The following is a 22,370-nucleotide window of genomic DNA, read 5'->3' on the forward strand; positions in this document are numbered from 1 at the left end:
TCATCAAATTCAAATGTTAACAGTTCACACACACATGCAAGGACCATCCTTCCTACATTTACGACATGTGTATCTGTTGCATTGTACACACTTCTCTCTGTGCTGTGGTTTCTGTTACACCCCTGAAAGAAAGAGACAATATATGTGACATTTTGAAGAAATCATTTTATGACCTGAATAGTACCAATCAGAAAACATCATCGCACTAATGCAATATTATTTGAAAACAAACAGCACCAGATCAGCTCTAAATCTATGGTATTTGAAAAAGTTAGCTTTTTTTTCAGTTTTGTTCTCTCTGTCACATTGATGCTCTCCCTTGCCACCCAAATCCCCCCGTTTCTGATCTGAATCTAACTAACGGCGCCAGTATAAATTCACACCGATATGACAAGGTTCGTTTTGAAGTAATATTGTATTAGTGCGCCGTTGTTTTCTGATTGGTATTATTCAGTAAAATGATTTCTTCAAAATGTCACATATATTTGTCTCTCTTTTTTGCCCAGTGCTGCGTTGACATCTTGCACCAGAAGGTGTGAGCTTATTCAGTGCGAGAAGGGGCACGCAGCTGGCCGGTTGCTTGTACTATAACAAGCTGGACCTGGTGGTGATCAACGCACTGTACAAGGCATGCACATGGTCGAGTGAAAAAAGAAGAGTGTTTATGGCTCACCTTGCAGAGGAACTTCGTCGTCGCTTCTTACAAGAAAAGGCGATGGATAAAACAAAAGAGGATGCAACATCGACAAGCTTCTGGTCCAAGACCGCAACTTCCCCAGCCCCTTCAGTGTAATGGTAACGGAGCACAGAGAGGTGTGTACATTGCAAACAGGTACACATGTCGTAAACGTTGAAAGGATGGTCCTTGGGTGTTTGTGTGAACTATTAACATTTGAATCTGATGATTGCATATATCTCGGAACTGACCTCTCTGTACTATTCTTTTCTCTGCATGTCCTGGAGTACAAAAGAAACATCACCATTCACCAAAATGTGAAGACTACTGGGCAAGATCGAAAAAAAAACAAAAAACACGGTCACTGATTACAAGCGCAAGAAGGTGCACGAATTAATATATGAATAATATGAATAATGTTGCATCTGTGCCGCAATATTTTCCGTAATGAACAATACAGGTCATAAAATGAATAATTCCAAATATCATATATACCTATGTCTGTGTGTTTTTTATGTCAGTGCGGCTTTGACATCATGGACCATAAGGTGCATACTAATTCAACGTGAGCAGGAACACTAATTAAAACTGAATAAAAAAAAATCAAGTGACGATGAGAGATGAAGAAGGCAGATTCACCAGCATTTGTGTGTCAGCTTTTATCCCTCCTGATCAGACAATTTCCAGTTCCATTTTCTCAAAACACCACTTACATCTACAGTTATTCCCAGATTTAGATAAAAAGTAACTGCGTCAGATCTAGGTGGGGTTTGGGGTGTTGTATCGTGATCGTGACTGAGTGAAAAAAAGCTAACTTTTACAAGTCCTATAAATTTACACCGTCTGTTACAGATACAAATCAAATGTATGGTTTTATTGGATAATATTAAGAATAAGAGCAGCTCACTACTCAAAACTGCAAATTTACTGGCGAGCTGGTTTTGTACTCACGACCTCTGGACTATAAATCGGCAGTTCTAACCACAGCACGGAAGCTGTCCTATTGAACTTGTACCTTTTGTGAAAGTGTTTATTTGATCTTTAGCCATTAGCCTTCATACATTATACAGTTCATGTCTACATTTTGTCATTTATTAATAAAACGTGAAAACATTTCTGTTTTAACGATGTGTTTACATAGATTGTTGTAGACACAAAACACACATCAAATTATTTCCCCTTACAGTTCTGGGTAGCTCACTCCCAGATAATCAATCAAGGCAGTAACCGGTAGAACTTCTTGTCTGTTCTGAGGCGGTGGCTGGGGTGGTATAGCAGGCTGCTTGGGCTTATCGACACATTTAGAAGACAAAAAACACTGATGGAGTGGTGTGAAGCGATTTAAGGTGAGCCAGAGTTTTTTCGTTGGCTCTGGTAATTCTAGTGTTAAGTAGAATACTAATTTTGGTATGTGATTTAGGTGCATAAGGGGTTAATAAATATACTGGCAACCTGCATAAACACTAGTTTGGTCAAAATTAAAATTACAAAATCTGTTTTAATGTTTATTTTTTTTACTTTCATTTATTTCTTACAGAGTCCCATAGGTGTCAGGCCAAAAAAAAAATTCAAACAAATTACATAACTCATTTGAACTTTCTTATTTCAGGAGCTATTTATTTTTCCTGGTATGTAGTGTAGTGAACCAGAACAGGAAGATTATATCCAGCCAATACTTTCAGTCTACTCTACACTGTTTAGTGCCTTTATCGACCAGCTTTTAAACTTACCTTTTCTTTTATTAATGTTTCCACCACTGACTCTAGACTATCATTTTCACTGAGAACTTCCATAAACCCATTCTTATAACTTCTCCTGTATTTGAAACTCTGTGTTAGTTCTCCTCAAAATAATTGTTTCATCCGCAGTGGTCTTCTAACTAGTCGTTCTTCTGGTTCACTGAATTAAATGCACACCTTACCGTACTCTTACACTTCACTAAACCGTATGCCAAGAAAACCTTATGGGGCTCCATAATAAGAACTGGACTACAACGGGAAAAAATAATGATAATCTGTTTCAACGATGAATACAGAATGGGGCTCTGTACTGTTGAAATAAGAGTCAGGGAATAAAATAAAAGTAATTTATTCAAACAAGTTCATAATCCGTTTGAACTGATTTTTTTTGTTTTTTGCTTGACACCTATGGGGCTCTGTAAATTTCAAATTTTCAGAATTTTTGTTTGTATTTTAGTTTAAGTTCAGGAAATTATTTTTTGTTAACAACATACAGTAATCCCTCCTCGATCGCAGGGGTTGCATTCCAGAACCCCCCGCGATAGGTTAAAATCCGCGAAGTAGAAGCCATATGTTTGTATGGTTATTTTTATATATTTTAAGCCCTTAGAAACTCTCCCACACTGTTTAGAAATATTCTCCGCACATTTATACAGTAAACCCTCGTTTATTGCGGTTAATCCGCTCCAGACAGATAAATGAATTTCCACGAAGTGGGATTCTTTATTTATAAATCTAATATTTTTGCAGTTAGAACATAGAAAACTTGTTTACGGCCTTCTAAATACGTTTTTTAACATTATTAGAGCCCTCTAGACCTGAAATAACACCCTTTAGTCAAAAGTTTAAACTGTGCTCCAGAGAAAAGCAAACAATCAAAAATCAATGTGGGCTGTTAGAGCTTTGAAGTGTGCAAAGCACCACGCGGGAAGCATATCGTATATCATTGAGGAGTTTTACTTAATACGTAATACGTGCTCTGATTGGGTAGCTTCTCAGCCATCCGCCAATAGTGTCCCTTGTATGAAATCAACTGGGCAAACAAACTGAGCAAGCATGTACCATAAATTAAAAGACCCATTGTCCGCAGAAATCCGCGAACCAGCGAAAAATCCGTGATATATATTTAGATATGCTTACATTTAAAATCCATGATGGAGTAAAGCCGCGAAAGTCGAAGCGCGATATAGCGAGGGATCACTGTATATCATTTTAGTTTTCTGTAACAGGAATAACACTGGCACTATATGTTGCCTGGATAGTTCTTGAACTCCTAATAGTTTAAATTGGACTTGGCAGATTCAGAAATAAATTGATAAATCTGTATTTCATGTAGCACGCTTGAAATATTATATGACTCATAGAGCTAGTTTTTCCATTTATGTTTTATTTCTTTATTTTTGGTTATTATAGGTTAGCATAGAGTCTATACGAGACTTAGATCAGCGACTCTTTGAGACTTACATTGAACTTAAAGCCGATCCCATTGTTGGATCTTTGGAGCCGGGAATTTATGCTGGTTATTTTGACTGGAAAGACTGTGCACCACCAACAGGTAATTTTTTCTTTATTTTAGCAATGAATAGCATAATATGTTGTAACTTTTTCATTTCACTTATCTATATTTTAGCATCCTTATTTTTCTGAATGTTTTAGGGGTGTAGCTAGAGGTTGTGGCAGAATTGGCACTCCAGCCACCATAAAAAAACCTCACACTGTTCCTTTCCATCTGAACTAGTGTGGTGCTGAGGTGTCACCAATTACATGGCTACACTCGGGTCCTAATCTGGGTTCCTGAGTTGATTTGTCATGTGGTGGGTGCGGCAATGCACTGTATCAGTATCTGTTCCCAACCCCTCTTCTAGAAGTTGTGTGGAAAAACCAAAAGAAGTCTCAAATGTGTTCTAACAGGTTAACTATGGTACTTAAAATGTAGGTTAATTTTTAGTGTCTTAACTGTTAAAAAAAAAAAAAGAGACTTAAGGAAGTTTGTCTTCACAAATAAAGAAATAAATATAGAAAATAGTAAAATTGCATTAAAATAATAAATACAAAAAATGTAACCTATTTTAAAACATTTTTGAAGAAAATTTCAGAGCAGTAATAGTATTTTTAATACATTTGTAATGTGTTCTGTTTTATTTTCTGGTATTTCTTCAAAAAATGGTGAGTAATTTGTTATTTTAAGAAAAAAAAGTCAAATAGTGAAGTTGAATGGATGTGTTTTAAGAGCAAAATGGAAAATATTTATGTACGATTTATTGTAAATGTCATTTTATAGTCTACTAGCGACTGGGAGCCCGATCGCATCGGGCTACAAATTCTACATTTGTGAAATCCATACTTTTTCTGCAAAGAATTATTTGTTTTTTTAAGTCCTTAAAATGATTTTGTTATCATGGCACTGATTTGTGCTTAAAATAGACCTTTTCGGCCAATGTAATGAAAAGCTTCCTGTTTAAACAGGACTGCGAGACGTGAACTCAGCTCTTCGGCGCACCTCATTTGAATTTTTTCAGCAAACAAATTTTTAAAACAAACCATATTTTACGACTCTAATCAGAGTCGGAGTAATAATTATATTGGCGTGGTCATTTTAGATCTGACATCGGCTAAAATTTAAACAATGACCGTTGTTAATACCCAGCCATCATTACTCAGTTTGCCAATAGATGTCAGAAGGACGGATGCCAAAACCGAACTGCCCAAAGATAATTTTGGCCTACCAAGCAAATGGCGATACGATGTAAATTACTTACGGTTCTGGAGCTGTCGAAGGGTTTAAGTCAGTCGATGATGTTAGTCCTGGAAAGTACGCCCCACCAAACCAGCGTTCCAAAAACCAACTGAACTTACTGTTATCTGCTCAAACCAACACTTGACTTACCATACTCGGCCATCCAGCGGCGTCACTGAAGCATTCGAACATTCTTAGCCAATCATGCAATACTGCGTCCGCGTTTGCCATGTTATGTTCTAACTACAGAGGCAGAGTCCCATTGCATGGTTCTAACTTGTATTGAGTCGAGTTATTGACGCGAACACCATACATTCAGGGTATTCACATGAACATCATACATACGGATAGTGTCAAATTATATATAAGGGTATTGAAATACATTAGAAAGAATTACATGGAAAAGTAAAAAGCAAAAAAGATTTTTACACTTTAATACAAATTTCCTTATACTAGCCAACCCGCGGCGTACCATATGCCGCATAATCAGGCCAGTTTTTTAATGACTTTTAAGTACAGGGAGAAAATTAACATTTGAAAAATCGGTAATGTAATAAATCAGCAAGAAAAGCAACATTGTAACAATGCACAGAACGAACCAACACACAATCGTCTGTGACTGAAAACTGGCGCACCGTCCTCTCACCTTCTCCTGCCAGACGGAGGGATGCGAGTGCACTGCGCTCAGGCGCGGAGTGTGGAACGGCAGAAGAGGAGAAGGACGTCCACTCCGCTCCCTCCGTCATGCTAGTCTGCTGATTTGTCGTTCAGTATGCACTGCCCACTCATGTGCCCACCTCCAACTCGTCACTTGAGTCGTCGTCTTTACACAGTCCAGATGTACCTGTGACTGATGTAGAGTTTTCATTGCTCTGTGCGGTTTTGGCTGCTTTTCTATATATAATCCACCAAGACACCCGACCACGATAGTAGCGAGGTGGGAGGGGGGTGTGTACAAAGGGATGGGACGCAACCAGTGGGAGCGTATGAGTCACACTTAGTGGGAATTCCACGGTTTGCAGCCCGAATGGGGTTCAACGGCTTACCCACGCCGGGTAGACACACGCTCCATGTCATGCATAATTATTTATTGAATGCTAAACACTTCTGGAAAGACACGGTTGTCTAAAACGGGCTGGTGTGAGAATACAGCAGTAAGCAAATGAAAAGGTGGAACTCTGGAGAGAGCAAAATACAACACAATAGTAAACCCGCGGCATTAAAAACGCTGTATAATTATTTATTGATGGTTCAACACTTCTGGAAAGACACAGTTGTCTAAAAAGGGTTTGAGGATACAACAGAAAGTGAATGAAAAGATGGAACTCTAGACTTTTCATTGCTCTGTGCGGTTTTGGCTGCCTTTCTATATATAATCCACCAAGACACCCAACCACGGTAGTAGCGAGGTGGGAGGGGGGTGTGAACAAAGTGCAGGAGCATCTAAGAAGACGCATGTTTGTCGCGGATTCGAATAGCTGTATGTAGCGTGTAAAACAGTTTGCTATGATGCACGCGTCGTGCGTCGTAACCGAAAAGTCGGTTTTTAAAGACTGCTTACTTCATTGTGCTTTAACCTCAGTTGTAAAGGATTGTTTTAAGGATCCCATGGGATACCCCTCGCAAACCGTTTCACACGCTGCATATGGCGATTCACCTCCGCGAGAAACGTGCCTCAATGTAGCTCGGAGGTGCATGACATGCACATGACATTAACCTGACCTGCACTGCATGTGGCCTCTACGACAGACGAATATAAATGACGCCATTTTTTTCTGTGTCGTTGCGTCCGAGTTGGTGGGCGTGGCCCTGCGAGTTGTCGTCGTATCCAATGGTCTTGCAGTAGGTGGGCGTGGCTCCTTCCTGCGTGCGCCATAGGTGTCTCACTTGTCAGCGGCTTAGTGAATCCACGCCCCTTCCGGCGTGCTTTCCATGGTTGTCTTGCCTTAGTGAATTATATATATAGATATTAAGAGATTTAGTGTAGTAGTATAGGATGTACGCTAGACCAGTTTTTAAAAGTGAAAAATGTGAATATTATGTTACAGCTAACTTACCTGCTAACCAGAATATAATGAAGCACATACTAATTGGCAATTTCAATGAGTAGGTGAAATGTTATTGCCAGTTTTGAATTAGTGTTACCAAAACCTGATACTGTCTGTTTTAGATTTTATGGAATATTTGAACAGTTAAGATATTCCATAGGATTAAATTATATCAGTGAGTTAACACCCTTGGCTACATGTGAATTGCCAAGTAGGATCGTGTTCCAGGAGTGTTTTAATGAAAAGAGAACCCAATTTGTAGTCTGTTTCCTTATATTAAATGAATTGTACTAGGCCTTAAATATTTCAAAGACTAAAATCTTTGTTAGAGTGGTCGCAACTGGAGCACATTGTAATTTCATAATATTTGGACAAACCCTTAACTGATTTTCGTTGCTGGCACATGATTAATCCCTGGAGAAAATGAAGAAACAAGAATGTTCAGCCTAAAGAGTGCCTCTGTGTAGCCAAGTACATTGCACCCTGGAATTTAATTATTTTCTTCTCAATAACAGTGCCCAAAGCACCACAGCCACAATATCACAGGCAAGTGAAACACCAATCACAATAATAAACACAAATCTCAATCTCTCTCTCTCTCTCTCCATCTATCTTCTCCTCCACACCTCCCAGCAAACTTTGGTCACCTCCACCCGACTCTGGCTTGTTTGCTGGGTCTTCAGCAGTCCTTCATGTAGTTCTTGACCAGGAAATGCATCTGTCCTTCTGACCACATGACTTCCCAGCACTTCCAGGTCAGATGAACTTGACTTTCCTTCAGCCCGGAAGTACTTCGGGTCTTCCATCACCATGACTTGGGAGTAGTTCCGGACTATGCAGAAAGTAGAAATCCACAGGTCTTCCTGCAGTGTCTCCTAGCAGCATCCATGGTACCCAACAGGGCTGTGAAGCCAAGCTTCAGATGCCATAGTGCCCTGCAGGAATCCGGGACACCGCTATGCCGCAGGGAAATCACCATCTAGCATCTTGGAGAGGCAATGGCCCAGGGTAGCTGCCTTCCCCCATCCTTCCATTCCTTGGGTGTCCCGGCCGGGTTGAGCTACCAGCTGTCCATCACACAATCCAGTCAGATTAAACATAACTAATTATTATCTATACTAATAAAAGGCAAAGCCCTCACTCACTCACTCACTCACTCACTCACTCATCACTAATTCTCCAACTTCCCGTGTAGGTAGAAGGCTGAAATTTGGCAGGCTCATTCCTTACAGCTTACTTACAAAAGTTGGACAGGTTTCATTTCGAAATTCTACGCCTAATGGTCATAACTGGAAGGTATTTTTCTCCATTATCTGTAATGGAGTTGAGCTGGAATGACGTGGGGGGGCGGAGTTTCGTGTGACATCATCACGCCTCCCACGTAATCACGTGAACTGACTGTCAACGCAGTGCGTAGAAAACCAGGAAGACCTCCAAAAAGCGCTTAAGAAAACATGCATTATATAATTGAGAAGGCAGCGAAACAATAAGAAGCGAGCGAGTGACATATACTACCATATTCATGAGTCCTGCTACCTCGAAAAGAAAGCAAGGTGTAAACCTACACTTTAAATTAAGTTCATAGACAGGCTACGCTGGCGTTTCACATGCCCACAGGTAATGCGGGATACAAGTTTAATGAGAGGACGCAGGATATAAATGAGAGTTTTGATCACTTTGTAACTAAGTTAAAATTGTAGGTGAAGGGGTGTGCTAATGCAAATTCCGAGAGACTGTGTTTGTGGGGGATTGACAGTTAAGGCGGGTGGGGGAGTCACGTCATCATATCCCCTCCCATTCATCTAATTTCGCTCTGAGCTGAGCTGTGCAGCTAACGCCGTCTTCCGAAGCAACTTTGTCAGACTGCCACCAAATACTCACAGAAAAATCCACAAGTTAATACACACGCTGTCTCTAGAGTTTCTACACACTGAATCCTCCAGGCACTACTTACAAAAGGTCACATTGACAATCGTGTTACGTTATTTTTAAAAACTTTCCTTTCTTAGCACAAGCACAGCTGAGAAGCTTCATGCATGTGCTCCATAACGCGTTAAAAAATAATGCATTTAATCACACTTTGCATTACAAGCAGATTACATTGATCAGCGCATCCCAATTCATTTTACCCTCGCACCACCTTAGTTTGAGAAGAAGTATGAAAAATATGAGGTTAACACAGAAAAACAGATCACCAATTCAAGCTTTATAAATAATCGATTCGCCATCAATAATTGTTTTGGTAAAGCCATCCTCCTTCCATTTTATAATTTTTCCACTAGCCATGATTAAATGAACGGTAAAAAGTAAGAGCAAAGCGAGGGTGACTTATTTAGGCAGGCATATATATGACAGCAACACTCATGACAATGTCAATCATGGTACGTTATTATTAAAATGTTTCCTTTTCTTTTTCATTACTTCTTTAACACACTACTTCTCCGCTGCGGTAGCGGGTATTTTGATATATATATATATCATATAATATATGAATGACCTCCAAAGATCGCTGAGACTTTTGATATCATGAACGTGTGTACAAAAGGGGTCTCCTGCCCAGCAAAAGTCGAGCAGCCAGCGCGCATGCATAGCTGTGCCGCCTTTGAGGCGCTGACTGCGCTTCTGCCTTAAGTCAAAGTGAGCACTTTTAATTTTTTTCATCCTCCCCCTGCGCTATAGCCCAGACAAGTGCAAACACGGGACCCCTTTTCTACACCACGGCAAAATAATATTAAGGCAATTCACACTTTCTTTTGCGTGCCATCACAGCCGATTAATGGCAGGGACGTCTCACCAGTCTACACAAGACCCACAGCGACTGTCCCCAAAAGCCGATCATAACGCCAGCGAACACATCTCTCTATACTATATAAAAGAAAAAGGCAACTTTCCTTTCTTTACACCTTTTTTCCTTTGATCCCAAACCAAAGCCTTTCTCGCTTAACACTGCAGAGGACACAAAACTAATTTTCTTTAAATGCCGGTAAGGCACATTACCAGAGGCACAAATTTGAACGTTCACATAGAAAATGTAATTTCTATACCACAGCCGTCGTGTAGCGCCTTTCAAAAGGGATCTACTACCGAGAGATGATCCATATACATTTTAGCTGCTGTTAGTTACTTACCTGTTGTGTTACACAGTCTTTAAAATGTAGTTTACCAACCACTCCAGTAGTGCTCAATGTACCTGTACTTCTTAAAACGTTAATGTTTTACTGTTTAATAACTTATAGACTATATTTTATTATTTCTCACTTGCACTCAGTGACCAAAGCTATACACACACATATATAAAAGCTATACACACAAGTATATGTATGTGTATATATATGTATGTATGTGTATATATATATATATATACACACACACACACACACACACACACACACACACACACGTACGTACGTACATACATACATACATACATACACACATATATATAATTTGTGTGTGTGTATATATGATGTAGATAGGTATGTATATATATATATGTGTGTATATGTAGATATGTATATAGATATGTAGATATGAAGATATGTATGTGTATATATATGTGTGTATATATATATGTATGTGTGTGTGTGTGTGTGTGTGTGTGTGTGTGTGTGTGTGTGTGTGTATATATATATATATATATATATATATATATATATATATATATATGACAGCAGCAATCCAAGCTGTGAGAAAACAGTAAAAAGGAGGCGTGTCAGACGTCGTGGTACATTTTCTGATGCAGCTAGACGAGAACAACTTGGACGCTGCCGCCAAATACACAAAACAATTACTTTGACAATCATGTTACATTATTTTTAAAATGTTTCCTTTTCTTTTCATAACTTCTTTAACACACTACTTCTCCGCTGCCAAGCGGTATATATATATATATATATATATATATATATATATATATATATATATAGATATGAGAACAACACTCATATCAATGACAAAACAATTACATTAACAATCATGTTACGTTATTTTTAAAATTTTTCCTTTTCTTTTTCGTACCTTCTTTAACACACTACTTCTCCGCTGCGAAGCGCGGGTATTCTGCTAGTTATGATTAATTGTCACTTGTTAAATGTTTTGGTGTTTCATTAACATTCTAGTCTTTTGAATAAACAATTAAAAAGAAGTAAACAAATGTGTCAAAATAACACGATTTTTGCTTGTATGTGCTGTAAGTTGTTGTAAGTCCGTTGTTTTTGCTATGTGATGTAATCATAAATGTCTTATCAAATTTGTAGTGCCAAACATCCTTGCTTCAGTTCAATCATGGAGGATTTTTTCCCTTACACGTTGCACTTACCTTCACACACTAAGTTATTTCTACACATTTGCTTAGTAGCAACAGTGGGTTCTTTCTTTCTTTCTGTCCCAGCTACATTCGTGTTCAAGTCACTCCGATTACAACACAGGGATGTTTCCATAGAGCTAAAGGATATGTTATGTGCACAACCAGCTCACACATTCTTGTATGGCAGCCAGTTGATATACTATTTTTTAAATTGCTTTACCCACATAAAGGAAAGTCGGAAAGTGAAGTATGTCTTTGAGCAGCTTATATATTTTTTAAATCATAAAACCTACTAGCAGTTAGCAAGTTAGACACCAATGTTCTGTTTACACATAATAAGCAAAAAACAGCCAGATCTGTAACACTGCTGAAAAACTGGTATATCACTTGGGCCCACAATTTACCGTGGCAAGAAATCGTAAATTCCGCGGCATGCTGCGGCTCGGCAAATGCAGTACCAGAACTCCGTAAGACTAATTCGTAACCCAAGCAAAATAAATGCAATTTTTTTTTATTCTTAATCCTTAATAATAATCAATCATAATTCGTAATACTAATCAAATAGGTATATCAAAGCGTTCCATCCGAACATTTTAATCCACAGATTTGCTTTAGGCAGACGATGCTGAAACATATGTAGGCATAATATTATTCTCAACAAACTATCGAATACTGTTTCTAAAGTTATTGTTTATTTATTGTTGAAGAAAACGGCATTGTAAGCTTTTAGGTTTTCTTGTAATATCATAGTGGTGACAACACCGATCCATATTTTGAGAACAAATGTTCCACATCAACAGAAGAGATTGGCAACGCAACGTAAACTTTAGCAAGAGCTGCTAAGCGAGGCAGTATGTCCTCTAAGGCATGCCAAAAATGCAGTGATATCAGCTGGAATTACTTCACGAGATGCTATGTCCAGATAAGCTTGCCATTTATCTGCTGCAGCCATCATTGTTGGCACGGATTGTGCATGATCAGCAAAATTCTTCGAAAAGAGTGGTTGCTGTCGTGGATCAAATATTCTCACAGATCTGAATAGGTCTATTGCCGGCTGTTTGGTCGAACAAAATATTCTTCAAGTTTAGCAGCAGCATTGTGCTTTGCATCTTCACAGCTGCTGGTTGCAATTGGAAATCTGGATGATTTCAGGCAAGACAGTAAGTCAGACACTTTGTTGTAGACATCAACAACCATGAATGACTGTGCCTTAAAAGAAGTCAGAGTGTTCATAATAGGCTGGCAGTGCACAGATACAAATTCAAGTTCAGCTCTCAGCTCATTAAGTTTATCAGTACTTTGCAGCAACGCTGACAGCCTCTTTAACTGGACTGTAGCTCCACTGTGTTCGATTTCAGTAGCAACGAACGAGATGTTAATGAGATGATGCAATAGGCTAAAGAAAGAACTTAAAGATGTAATCAGAACTAATCATACTAATATCAATATGCCTCAAATGGTGAGATTTCATTCAGATTTGGTATTTTCCGCGGCAGTTAGGTTAATTCCGCGGTGTGGCGTTTTACTGCTGCAAAACCCTAAATTCCGCTGTGTGCCATTAAATTCCAATATACATTAATAAATCATTCTTTAGGCAATTAGATTCAACAATAACCTCATTTATTTGGAATTCAAAACATCCACGCATCAAAAGAGCGACCCTACAAAGACAAAAGGCAAAAGATGGCATGGCTCTACCTAACTTCCAGTTTTATTACTGGGCAGCAAATATACAGGCGATAAGAACCTGGACACAAATAGAAGAACATACACAGGCTTGGACCACAATAGAAGTAAAATCCTGCAGTACTTCTTTGTATTCCCTGCTATGCGCTCCAATAAACACACGCTATCGGCAATATACAAATAACCCAATTGTGATCCACTCACTTAGAATCTGGAACCAATGTAGAAAGCATTTTAAGACGGAGAAGTTTCTATCTGTGGCACCTCTGCAAGAGAACCATCTCTTTCAACCTTCACAAACATATGCAGTTTTTAATATCTGGAAAAAATTTGGAATTAACTTGCTTAGAGATCTTTATATAGACAACGTCTTTGCTTCCTATGAACAATTACATTCCAAATTTAACATTCCAGCTACACATTTCTTTCACTATCTTCAAATAAGGAACTTTGTTAAACAGAACCTTCCAGATTTTCCTCATCTTGCACCCTCATCCATGCTGGAAAAAATATTGCTCAATCTCAAGGACTTAGACTCCATCTCTGCAATATATAAAATCATTTTACAATCCCTCCCTTTCAAAGATCCAAGAGGACACTGTGAAAAAGATCTCTCAATTAATATATCAGAAGAGGAGTGGAAAGTAGCAATGCAGAGAATTCACTCGAGCTCCATATGCGCAAAGCATACAATTATACAACTTAAAATTATTTATCGAGCACATCTGTCTCGACTAAAACTCTCCAAAATGTGTCCAGGGCATGATCCAACCTGTGAACGCTGCAAATTAGTTCCAGCCTCACTAGGTCACATGTTCTGGGCCTGCACCAAATTAACATTATTCTGGACAAAAATTTTTAATTACCTTTCAGATAGCCTTGGATTCACAATCCCTCCTAACCCATTAACAGCTGTGTTTGGGGTTCTTCCAGAGGGGCTTAAAGTGGAGAAAGACAAACTAATTGTGATTGCATTTACTACACTTTTGGCACGCAGACTTATTCTGATAAACTGGAAGAATCCAAACTCTCCTCTTTTAAGTCAGTGGGAAACTGATGTGTTATATTATTTGAAATTGGAAAAAATCAAATACTCAGTTAGAGGATACAGACGTTTTTCAAAACATGGCAGGATCTAATCAGTAATATTTTAAAATAAGTTCATGAAGCATAGAGAATTTATTAATTTAGGTATGTTTAAAAGCTGAAAAATTTTTATGCCGTTTGGCTTGCTCTCTCTCTCTCAAGGGTGGGGATCGATCTGTTCTTAACTCTATTTTTCTTTTTGTAAAAACTTGATTGCTTTGTATGGAGTGTAATAAAATTAATAAAAAAAAAAATGCCGTGGTAAATCGTGGGCCCTATACATCACTTACGTTGATTGACATTGTTGCCAACCTAGGAATGAAAGGTGGTTGCCAATTTCCTCCAAATAGTTGCCAATGGCAACCATTAATGTTAGGTCCTATATGTTCTATTAAAAATATGGAATCTCTTTGAAACATAAGTATTTAGCTAATTGTTAAAAAAACAAACAGAATAACCTATTCACATTTGTTGGTGGCCTTTGTTTTACAAAGGTTAAAGTAACATGTTTTACAGGACTGCGACCCATACACACGTTTCCACTAAAACTGTGGTATGATTCACTTCATTCCCTCTCTCTCTCTCTAAAATCTAGTTTTATTACATCCAAGTCAGTAATTGTTTTTAGGAACCTGCCCAACAGCTGTAGACTCCATTAAATATAACCTTTTTTGAACTGCGAATAAAACAAAAGTGTCATTTTATTTTTGTGTCTCACAACTGATGTTTGTGTATTCCAAACTGATTAAGGGACATGTACCCAGGCAATATATCTTTTAATGCCTGACTTTATAGTGGTCAGCATACAGTAATCATTATACCTTCTGAAGAGGGGGGAGGAAAGAGTATCCCACCTTGTGCAAATACTGAAAAAAATAATATGGCTACCTCTCTCCTAGTCTTTCTCCATAAATGTCATTACTCAATGCCCTTTGATAATCTACGTTAAAATAGCATGTTGTGGCAGTTATGCCCCCCAAGTGACAGGTTTAAACTGTTATTCCTTCCACATTTGTACACACTCTTAAACTGTCTTCTGCATGTCATAGACTTGACAACTATTTTTTATTCTAACACCCTGCCTTATTATGAAGAAATAGAGAAATTTAGAAATTGAGTGTGCTGCTAAGAGACATAAAAATAAAAAGCCTAATTATAATTGAGAGATGTTTGACACATTTAAACTATAGATTCAGATGTAGCAGAAAATGCAATAATGTGGCACATATAAGTACTTACTGGCCAAAGAGAAATTTAAAATAATACAAAGAAATTGTTTTTGTTAGAAATGTGTTGTTTTAAATGTGCAGTTACTACAAGGCATTGTATTACCACCAAATATGAATTTTAAATATAAGCATGATTGTGTTCTAGTTCATTCCATGTTTTACTAACACTTGAGTGTTCATTTTTTTTAACAGTGTACTTTTTTTTTTTTTTTTTTTTTTTAAATTCTGCCTGAACCTGTACTCCCCCTTTTAGTCAAACAGTATTTTCTGATGAAGTAGCTTTAGTTTTAGCCATGCAAAGTTCATAGCAAAACATTTGTCACTTAATGGTTTTGACCTTTACTATGATTAAAGTGATGACACTAGTTCAAGGTTAGTGAGCAGTAATTATTTTTCAAGGAGAAATTTTAGACATGGAAACGTAAAATAACCCTTTCGGACTTATGATTAACATTTCTTTTTTCTTATGATTAAATTTTATTTTTTGGCTACTGTAACAAATGTATATAGAAACAGTATCATTTAAGTCCTGCCTGGTTCTTTTGACAGAAACTTTATCGCGATGCCGTTGTCAAACAAACTATTCCACTGACATGTAGGTACTGTATTTTATCATCCTTGACTAATATTAAATGCAAAATCTTTGAACTATTGTTTTATCAAACCTTGTATATTATTTATTTGTGTTTTAAACAAAAGTCATTATTTTTCGTAACTAATTGCATCTTTGGTTTGAAGTCTTATTCCCTACATCTATATTAAATGAACCATTCATTAATATGACCCTTTAGAGTTTTGAGCCATCATTTCATTTTTTTCTGTCAGGTTTCATGATAGCCTTTTCCATACTTTTTGGATCATTCCATCCAAACTGTGTAGTTACTTTCAGATAATTATGGTTGATGAAGTGTTGTGCTGTCTCTGAGCAGTCAATGTTGCCATTGTAGCAAACATGACATTATTTTATAAAGTGTACTTAATTTGTTTGTGCCTGTAATTGCTGGTCATGTATTATGAAAATGTTTTCCCGTGCCATGCTTTGTGCTTGTATTACACTTCCTACTTTGTCCTGGCCCAGTACGGAAATCTCCCCTAGTGCACTTAAAGTATGGTGCTGAGAGACAATGCCTTATGTCAGTCCTTGTATGGACTTACCAGTTGTTCCCTTTAATGAAATTCTAGGGTAACTCTCTGCATCCTTCTCTCCAATTGAAATCCCATGTTTCAACATCCGGTCAGTTCATAAAATTAATTGTAACATCTAGGAGTAGATAATTAAAGCATCACTTCCCATGTAGAGTATAGTGCTCAGGCTTCAACAATACTAATTGATTTGAATGCTGTAACACTTCCAAATTGTATTATCAAAATCAAAAATGATTCATTGATTATGTAAAATATTTCACTTTTGCAAAACTTAAAATTGAACAGTCTAGTCCTTTCAGATAATATGCTGATATGCAGTATACTGAATTGCTTTTGGAATTACAATAAAAACTTTAAAAAATATGATTTATGTTAAACATGTGATTCATCTGACACATTTCAGTAGTGCATCAGAAAAAGTAGTGAAATGTATTTCAGAATACTTTCAAATCAAATAGCTATTAGGAAAAAAGTTAACTACAATTACTTATGCTGATTCCAGTGTGTTTTGCTTCTAACTGGTTTTGCAGTGTTCTGTGGTCTTAGCAGCATTCAGTTGAGAGCTGCATGAAAAGGAAGATGCAGATTATTTTTAAACTGTGTCTGTTCTTGTACTCCCCCTTTTAGTCAAACAATATGCCACTTAAAGAGCTTTAAGCAAGCCAGTCTTTGATATGACCTTTAATGTGATAAAATCAGTGAGACCAGACCTGCTTTTGTCTTCTTGTCTTCTTTTTTAGAGGGGAAATTTTATATATGTGTGTGTGTGAATAATATAATAAAGTAAAAAAAAATCAACTAAGAAATTATTAATCTGCCAAATACAGCAAAGGAGAAAAATTAATCCAGGCAAGAGGGATCCATTTCAGCAGTCAATAAAGCCACATCATGATGCCGACACCTACGCTGTATCTGGATATCAGCCTGTGCAGAAGCCCAGTCTCAGATAAAAGAAGAAAAAAAATCCAACAATCTATAACAACAACAACATTTATTTATATAGCACATTTTCATATAAATAATGCAGCTCAAAGTGCTTTACATGATGAAGATGGAGAAAAAAGACAAAATAAATAAGAATTAAAATAAGGGAACACTAATTAACATAGAATAAAAGTCGGGTCCAATGGCCTGGAAGGACAGAAAAACCAAAAAAAAACTCCAGACGGCTGGAGAAAAAAATAAAATCTGCAGGGGTTCCAGGCCACGAGACCGACCAGCCCCCTCTATGAATTCTACCTAACATAAATTACCTCAGTCAGTCCTCAAGGTATTCAGGGTTCTGGAAGAACTTGATGATGACGTTCATAAGGAATTCTGTCATTTAATCCATCAATATAAGGTGCTTTGATCAGGTGATGGTGGCGCAGATCGCCATCCCAGAAAACCGGAAAAAGAACAGAAGAGAAAGTAGGGGTTAGTACGGATTTTGAATATGAATACCATGAATAATAATGATAATTAATTGAATATACAGAGCATCAGAATGAGAAAGCCATGTTAAAGTAATGTGTTTTGGGCAGCTTTTTTTATTTATTTATTTATTTTTTTTTTTTTTGTGCTCCACTGTATTAGCCTGGAGAATTCCTATTGACAAGCTATTCCAGATTTTAGGTGCATAACAGCAGAAAGGCTGCCTCACCACTTCTTTTATGTTTAGCTGTTGGAATTCCAAGCAGACATTTGAAGATCTAAAGTTACAATTTGGAGTGTAAGGTGTAAGACATTCCGAAATATAAGATGGAGTGAGATTATTTAAGGTTTTGTAAACTATAAGCAGGATTTTAAAGTCAATTCTAAATGACACAGGTAACCAATGTAGTGACATCAAAACAAGGGTGATGTGCTCAGATTTTCTTTTCCTAGTTAAGATTCTAGCAGCTACATTCTACACTAGTTGCAATCGATTTATGTCTTTTTTGGATAGTCCTGAGAGGAGTGTGTTACAGTAATCGTATAGTCGACTGAAAACAAAAGTGTGAATTAATTTCTCAGCATCTTGCAATGTTATAAGAGGTCTAACTTTTGCTATATTTCTTAAGTGGAAAAATGCTGTCCTAGTAATCTGATTAATATGTGATTTAAAATTCAGGTCAGAGTCAGTAGTTATCCCTAAATTCTTTACCTCCGTCTTGACTTTTAATCCTAATACATTGTTTATTTCTAATAACCTCATTATATCCATTATTCCCAATCACTAAAATTTCTGTTTTCTCTTTTAGTTTGAGAAAATTACTACTCATCCATTTAGAAACACAAGTAAGACATTGTGACAGTGAATCAAGAGAGTCGGGGCCGTCAGGCGCTGTTGATAAGTACAGTTGTGCGTCATCAGCATAGCTATGGTAGCTTATGTTATGCCCCGAGATAATCTGACCTAACGGAAGCATGTAAATCCAAAAGAGCAGCATACCCAGGATAGAGCCTTGTGGAACACCATATAGAATATCATTGAAGTATAATTACCACAATTTACAAAGATTTTTCTACCTGTCAGGTAGGCCCACCCATTGACTAAGGCAATTTCTAAGAATATTGTAATCAATGGTATCAAATGCGGCACTCAGATCTAAGAGGATGAGAACAGATAAACGGCCTCTGTCTGCATTTACCCGCAAGTCATTTACTACTTTAACGAGTGCAGTTTCTGTACTGTGATTTGTTCTGAAACCCGACTGAAACTTATCAAGAATAGCATGTTTATTGAGGTGGTCATTAAGCTGCATAATGACTGCCTTCTCTAGAATTTTACTTAAGAAAGGCAGGTTAGAAATAGGTCTAAAATTTTCAAAAGCAGAGGAGTCAAGATTATTTTTCTTGAGCATGGGTTTAACTACAGCATTCTTAAGACAGTCTGGGAAGACCCCTGTATCTAATGACGAGTTTACTATGTCAAGAATACTATCAATTTGTATGCCCGATGCTTCTTTGAAAAAACTTGTTGGTATTGGGTCGAGGACACAGGTGGAGGGTCTCAGTTGAGAAATGATTTTATATAAATCAGGTAAATCTATTCTGGTGAAAGAATTGAATTTGTTTAAAATGGAGTACTGGGGTTTAAGTGGTTCAGTATTGGGGAGATGTACTATATTATTTTTAATATTATTAATTTTTTGATTGAAAAATACAGCAAAAGCATCACAAGTTTCACTGGAAGTTGTTTGGAGGCATTCCATTGAGTGACCTGGATTTAGCAGACGATCAATCATAGAGAATAAGATTCTGGCATAGCTAGCATTGTTGTTTATAATTCTAGAGAAATAACAGCACCTCTCAAGACGGACTGTGTTGTTGTACCAACACTTGGTAATCCAAGATTAAATTGATATAGTCAAATTAGTCAGTTTTCAGTTCCATAGGAAAAAAAGAACAGTAAGACAAACAATTCAAATTATACTGGAGAGCAGCGGCAGTCAGACGCGAAAGTGATGACTCAAGATCAGGGCTTTAACTTGACTATTCCAAAACATTCACCTTTCTGTTCATTGCTTTGGCTTTACGCTTAGGGTCATTGTCATTCATACTTGACATGAACAGGTTCTTCTGCAACATTGTGTGATATTTGTATCCATCCATTGTCCCTTCAACTTTGACAAGATTTCCAATCCCAGCACATGATAAACACCCCATAGTATGATGCTGTCACCACCGTATTTCACCATAGGTATGGTGTTTCTTGAGGCATGTATAGTGATAGCTTTACACCACACATACCTCTGAAGGATGGCCAAAAAGTTATATTTTGGTCTCATCTGACCCGAAAACCTTCTACCACATCTTAACTGGGTCTTTCTCATGCGTTGACAAAAAGTTATATTTTGGTCTCATCTGACCCAAAAACCTTCTGCCACATCTTAACTGGGTCTTTCTCATGCTTTGTAGCAAATGCCATACATGCCTTTATTGGGACCTTTTTAAGGAATGCCTTCTTTTTTTGCTACCATTCCACAGAGGCCTGTTTTATGTAGAGCTGTTAAAATTGTGGACTGATGCACCTTTACTAAAGTTTCAACCAAAGAGTCTTGCAGACTGTTGGATTTTTAGTAGCCTGTCTCACCAGTTGACGTGTTGTGCTGATGTGTAGCTTTTAGAGACGGCCTGTTGTAGTAAGAGTCTGGGTGCTATGATGAACCTTCCACTTTCTGATGATGGATCCAACAGTGCTTAACACTAGAATTACCAAAGCCTACGAAAAAACTTGTAAACCCTGTCCACCTTAAATCTATTTGCACCTCTCTGTCAGCGTCTTTTGTTTTGTAAATGTGTTGATAAGCCCAAGCAGCCTACTATCCATCCCTCTCACCACCACAGAAACTGCAAAAATCACTCTCCCAGCTCAAACCTTGTTTATCTGGGAGTGGGGTACCGGGAGCTGTATAGTGTAAATAATATATTGTTATTTGGAACACATGCATTTCATGTGGGTTTCGTGTCTGCAAAGATCTATGTACGTGTAGCTTGACAGAAATATTGAACACAAACTTTTCATATTTTAGTACTAACGACAAAATTTTGAAATGAAGTGTATAATGGTGAAGACTGAAGTCCAAATATCAATTAAGCACTTTTACAAAAAGTACAACAAAACAAGTGCGCTTTTATTCAAGACTATAACCAAAGAAAAAGAAATTGGGTTAGTGTACATCATTGTTACGACTGCTTTGATAGTACAGTGATCCCTCGCTATATCGCGCTTCGACTTTCACGGCTTCACTCCATCGCGGATTTTAAATGTAAGCATATCTAAATATAGATCAGAGCATGTATTACATATTAAATAAAACTCCTCAATGATAAACGATATGCTTCCCGCGCGGTGCTTGATTGTTTGCTTTTTTCTTTCTCTCTCACTCTCTCTGCCTGACGGAGGGGGTGTGAGCAGTGGGGCTGTTTGCCTAGAGGATACGGACGCTCCTCTACAAAATGCCGCTTTATCGCGGTGCTTCGGCATACTTAAAAGCACATTAGCACGTATTGATTTTTTGATTGTTTGCTTTACTCTCGCGCTCTCTCTCTCGTTCTCGCTCTCTGACATTCTCTGCTCCTGACACACATTCTCTGAAGAGGAATATATGTTTGCATTCTTTTAATTGTGAGAAAGAACTGTCATCTCTGTCTTGTCATGGAGCACAGTTTAAACTTTTAAATAAAGGGTGTTATTTCACATCTAGAGGGCTCTAATAATGTTAACAGTGTGGGAGAGTTTATAAGGGCTTAAAATATATAAAAATAACCATACAAACATATGGTTTCTACTTTGCGGATTTTCATCTATCGCGGGGGGTTCTGGAACGCAATCCCCGCGATCGAGGAGGGATTACTGTTCAGCGGTAAGAGCTGCTGACTCATAATCAACAGGTCCCAGGTTTAAGCTTGCCATGTCACAAAATAAACATTTCGAGTAGTGAGCTGCTCTTGTTGTGGAAGCATGGATGGTATACTGTTTTGGGCTTATCGACACATTTACAATACAAAAGACGCTAACGGAGAGGTGCGAACAGATTTAAGGTGGGTCAGGTTTACAAGTTTTTTCATAGGCTTTGGTAATTCTAGTGTTGTTGGTACATTCAAACTCTTTGATATTTTTGTGTAGCAATTTCCTGCCTTGTGCATTTCAATAACTTTATTTCTCTCATCAGCAAAATTCTCCTCTGTCTTCATTTTTGCAGTGATTGCCCAACAGAGACTATGGGACTTACAAAGGTGCTTTTTATATT

At 37.6% G+C, this 22,370-nt stretch overlaps 1 protein-coding gene across 4 annotated transcripts in view; it reads left to right on the plus strand.

Annotated features, from left to right (window-relative positions):
* Positions 1 to 22,370, plus strand: part of exoc2 (exocyst complex component 2) — a 301,075-nt gene that overhangs the window by 212,223 nt on the left and 66,482 nt on the right. For all 4 annotated transcript variants that reach the window (XM_039753430.1, XM_039753429.1, XM_039753428.1 and 1 more), the window contains one exon: positions 3,829 to 3,970. In XM_039753430.1, coding sequence (XP_039609364.1) covers positions 3,829 to 3,970 — 142 coding nt within the window. The remainder of the gene's footprint in view (positions 1 to 3,828; positions 3,971 to 22,370) is intronic.

This window comes from Polypterus senegalus, chromosome 5, assembly GCF_016835505.1.
Source record: "Polypterus senegalus isolate Bchr_013 chromosome 5, ASM1683550v1, whole genome shotgun sequence".
Lineage (NCBI taxonomy): Eukaryota > Metazoa > Chordata > Cladistia > Polypteriformes > Polypteridae > Polypterus > Polypterus senegalus.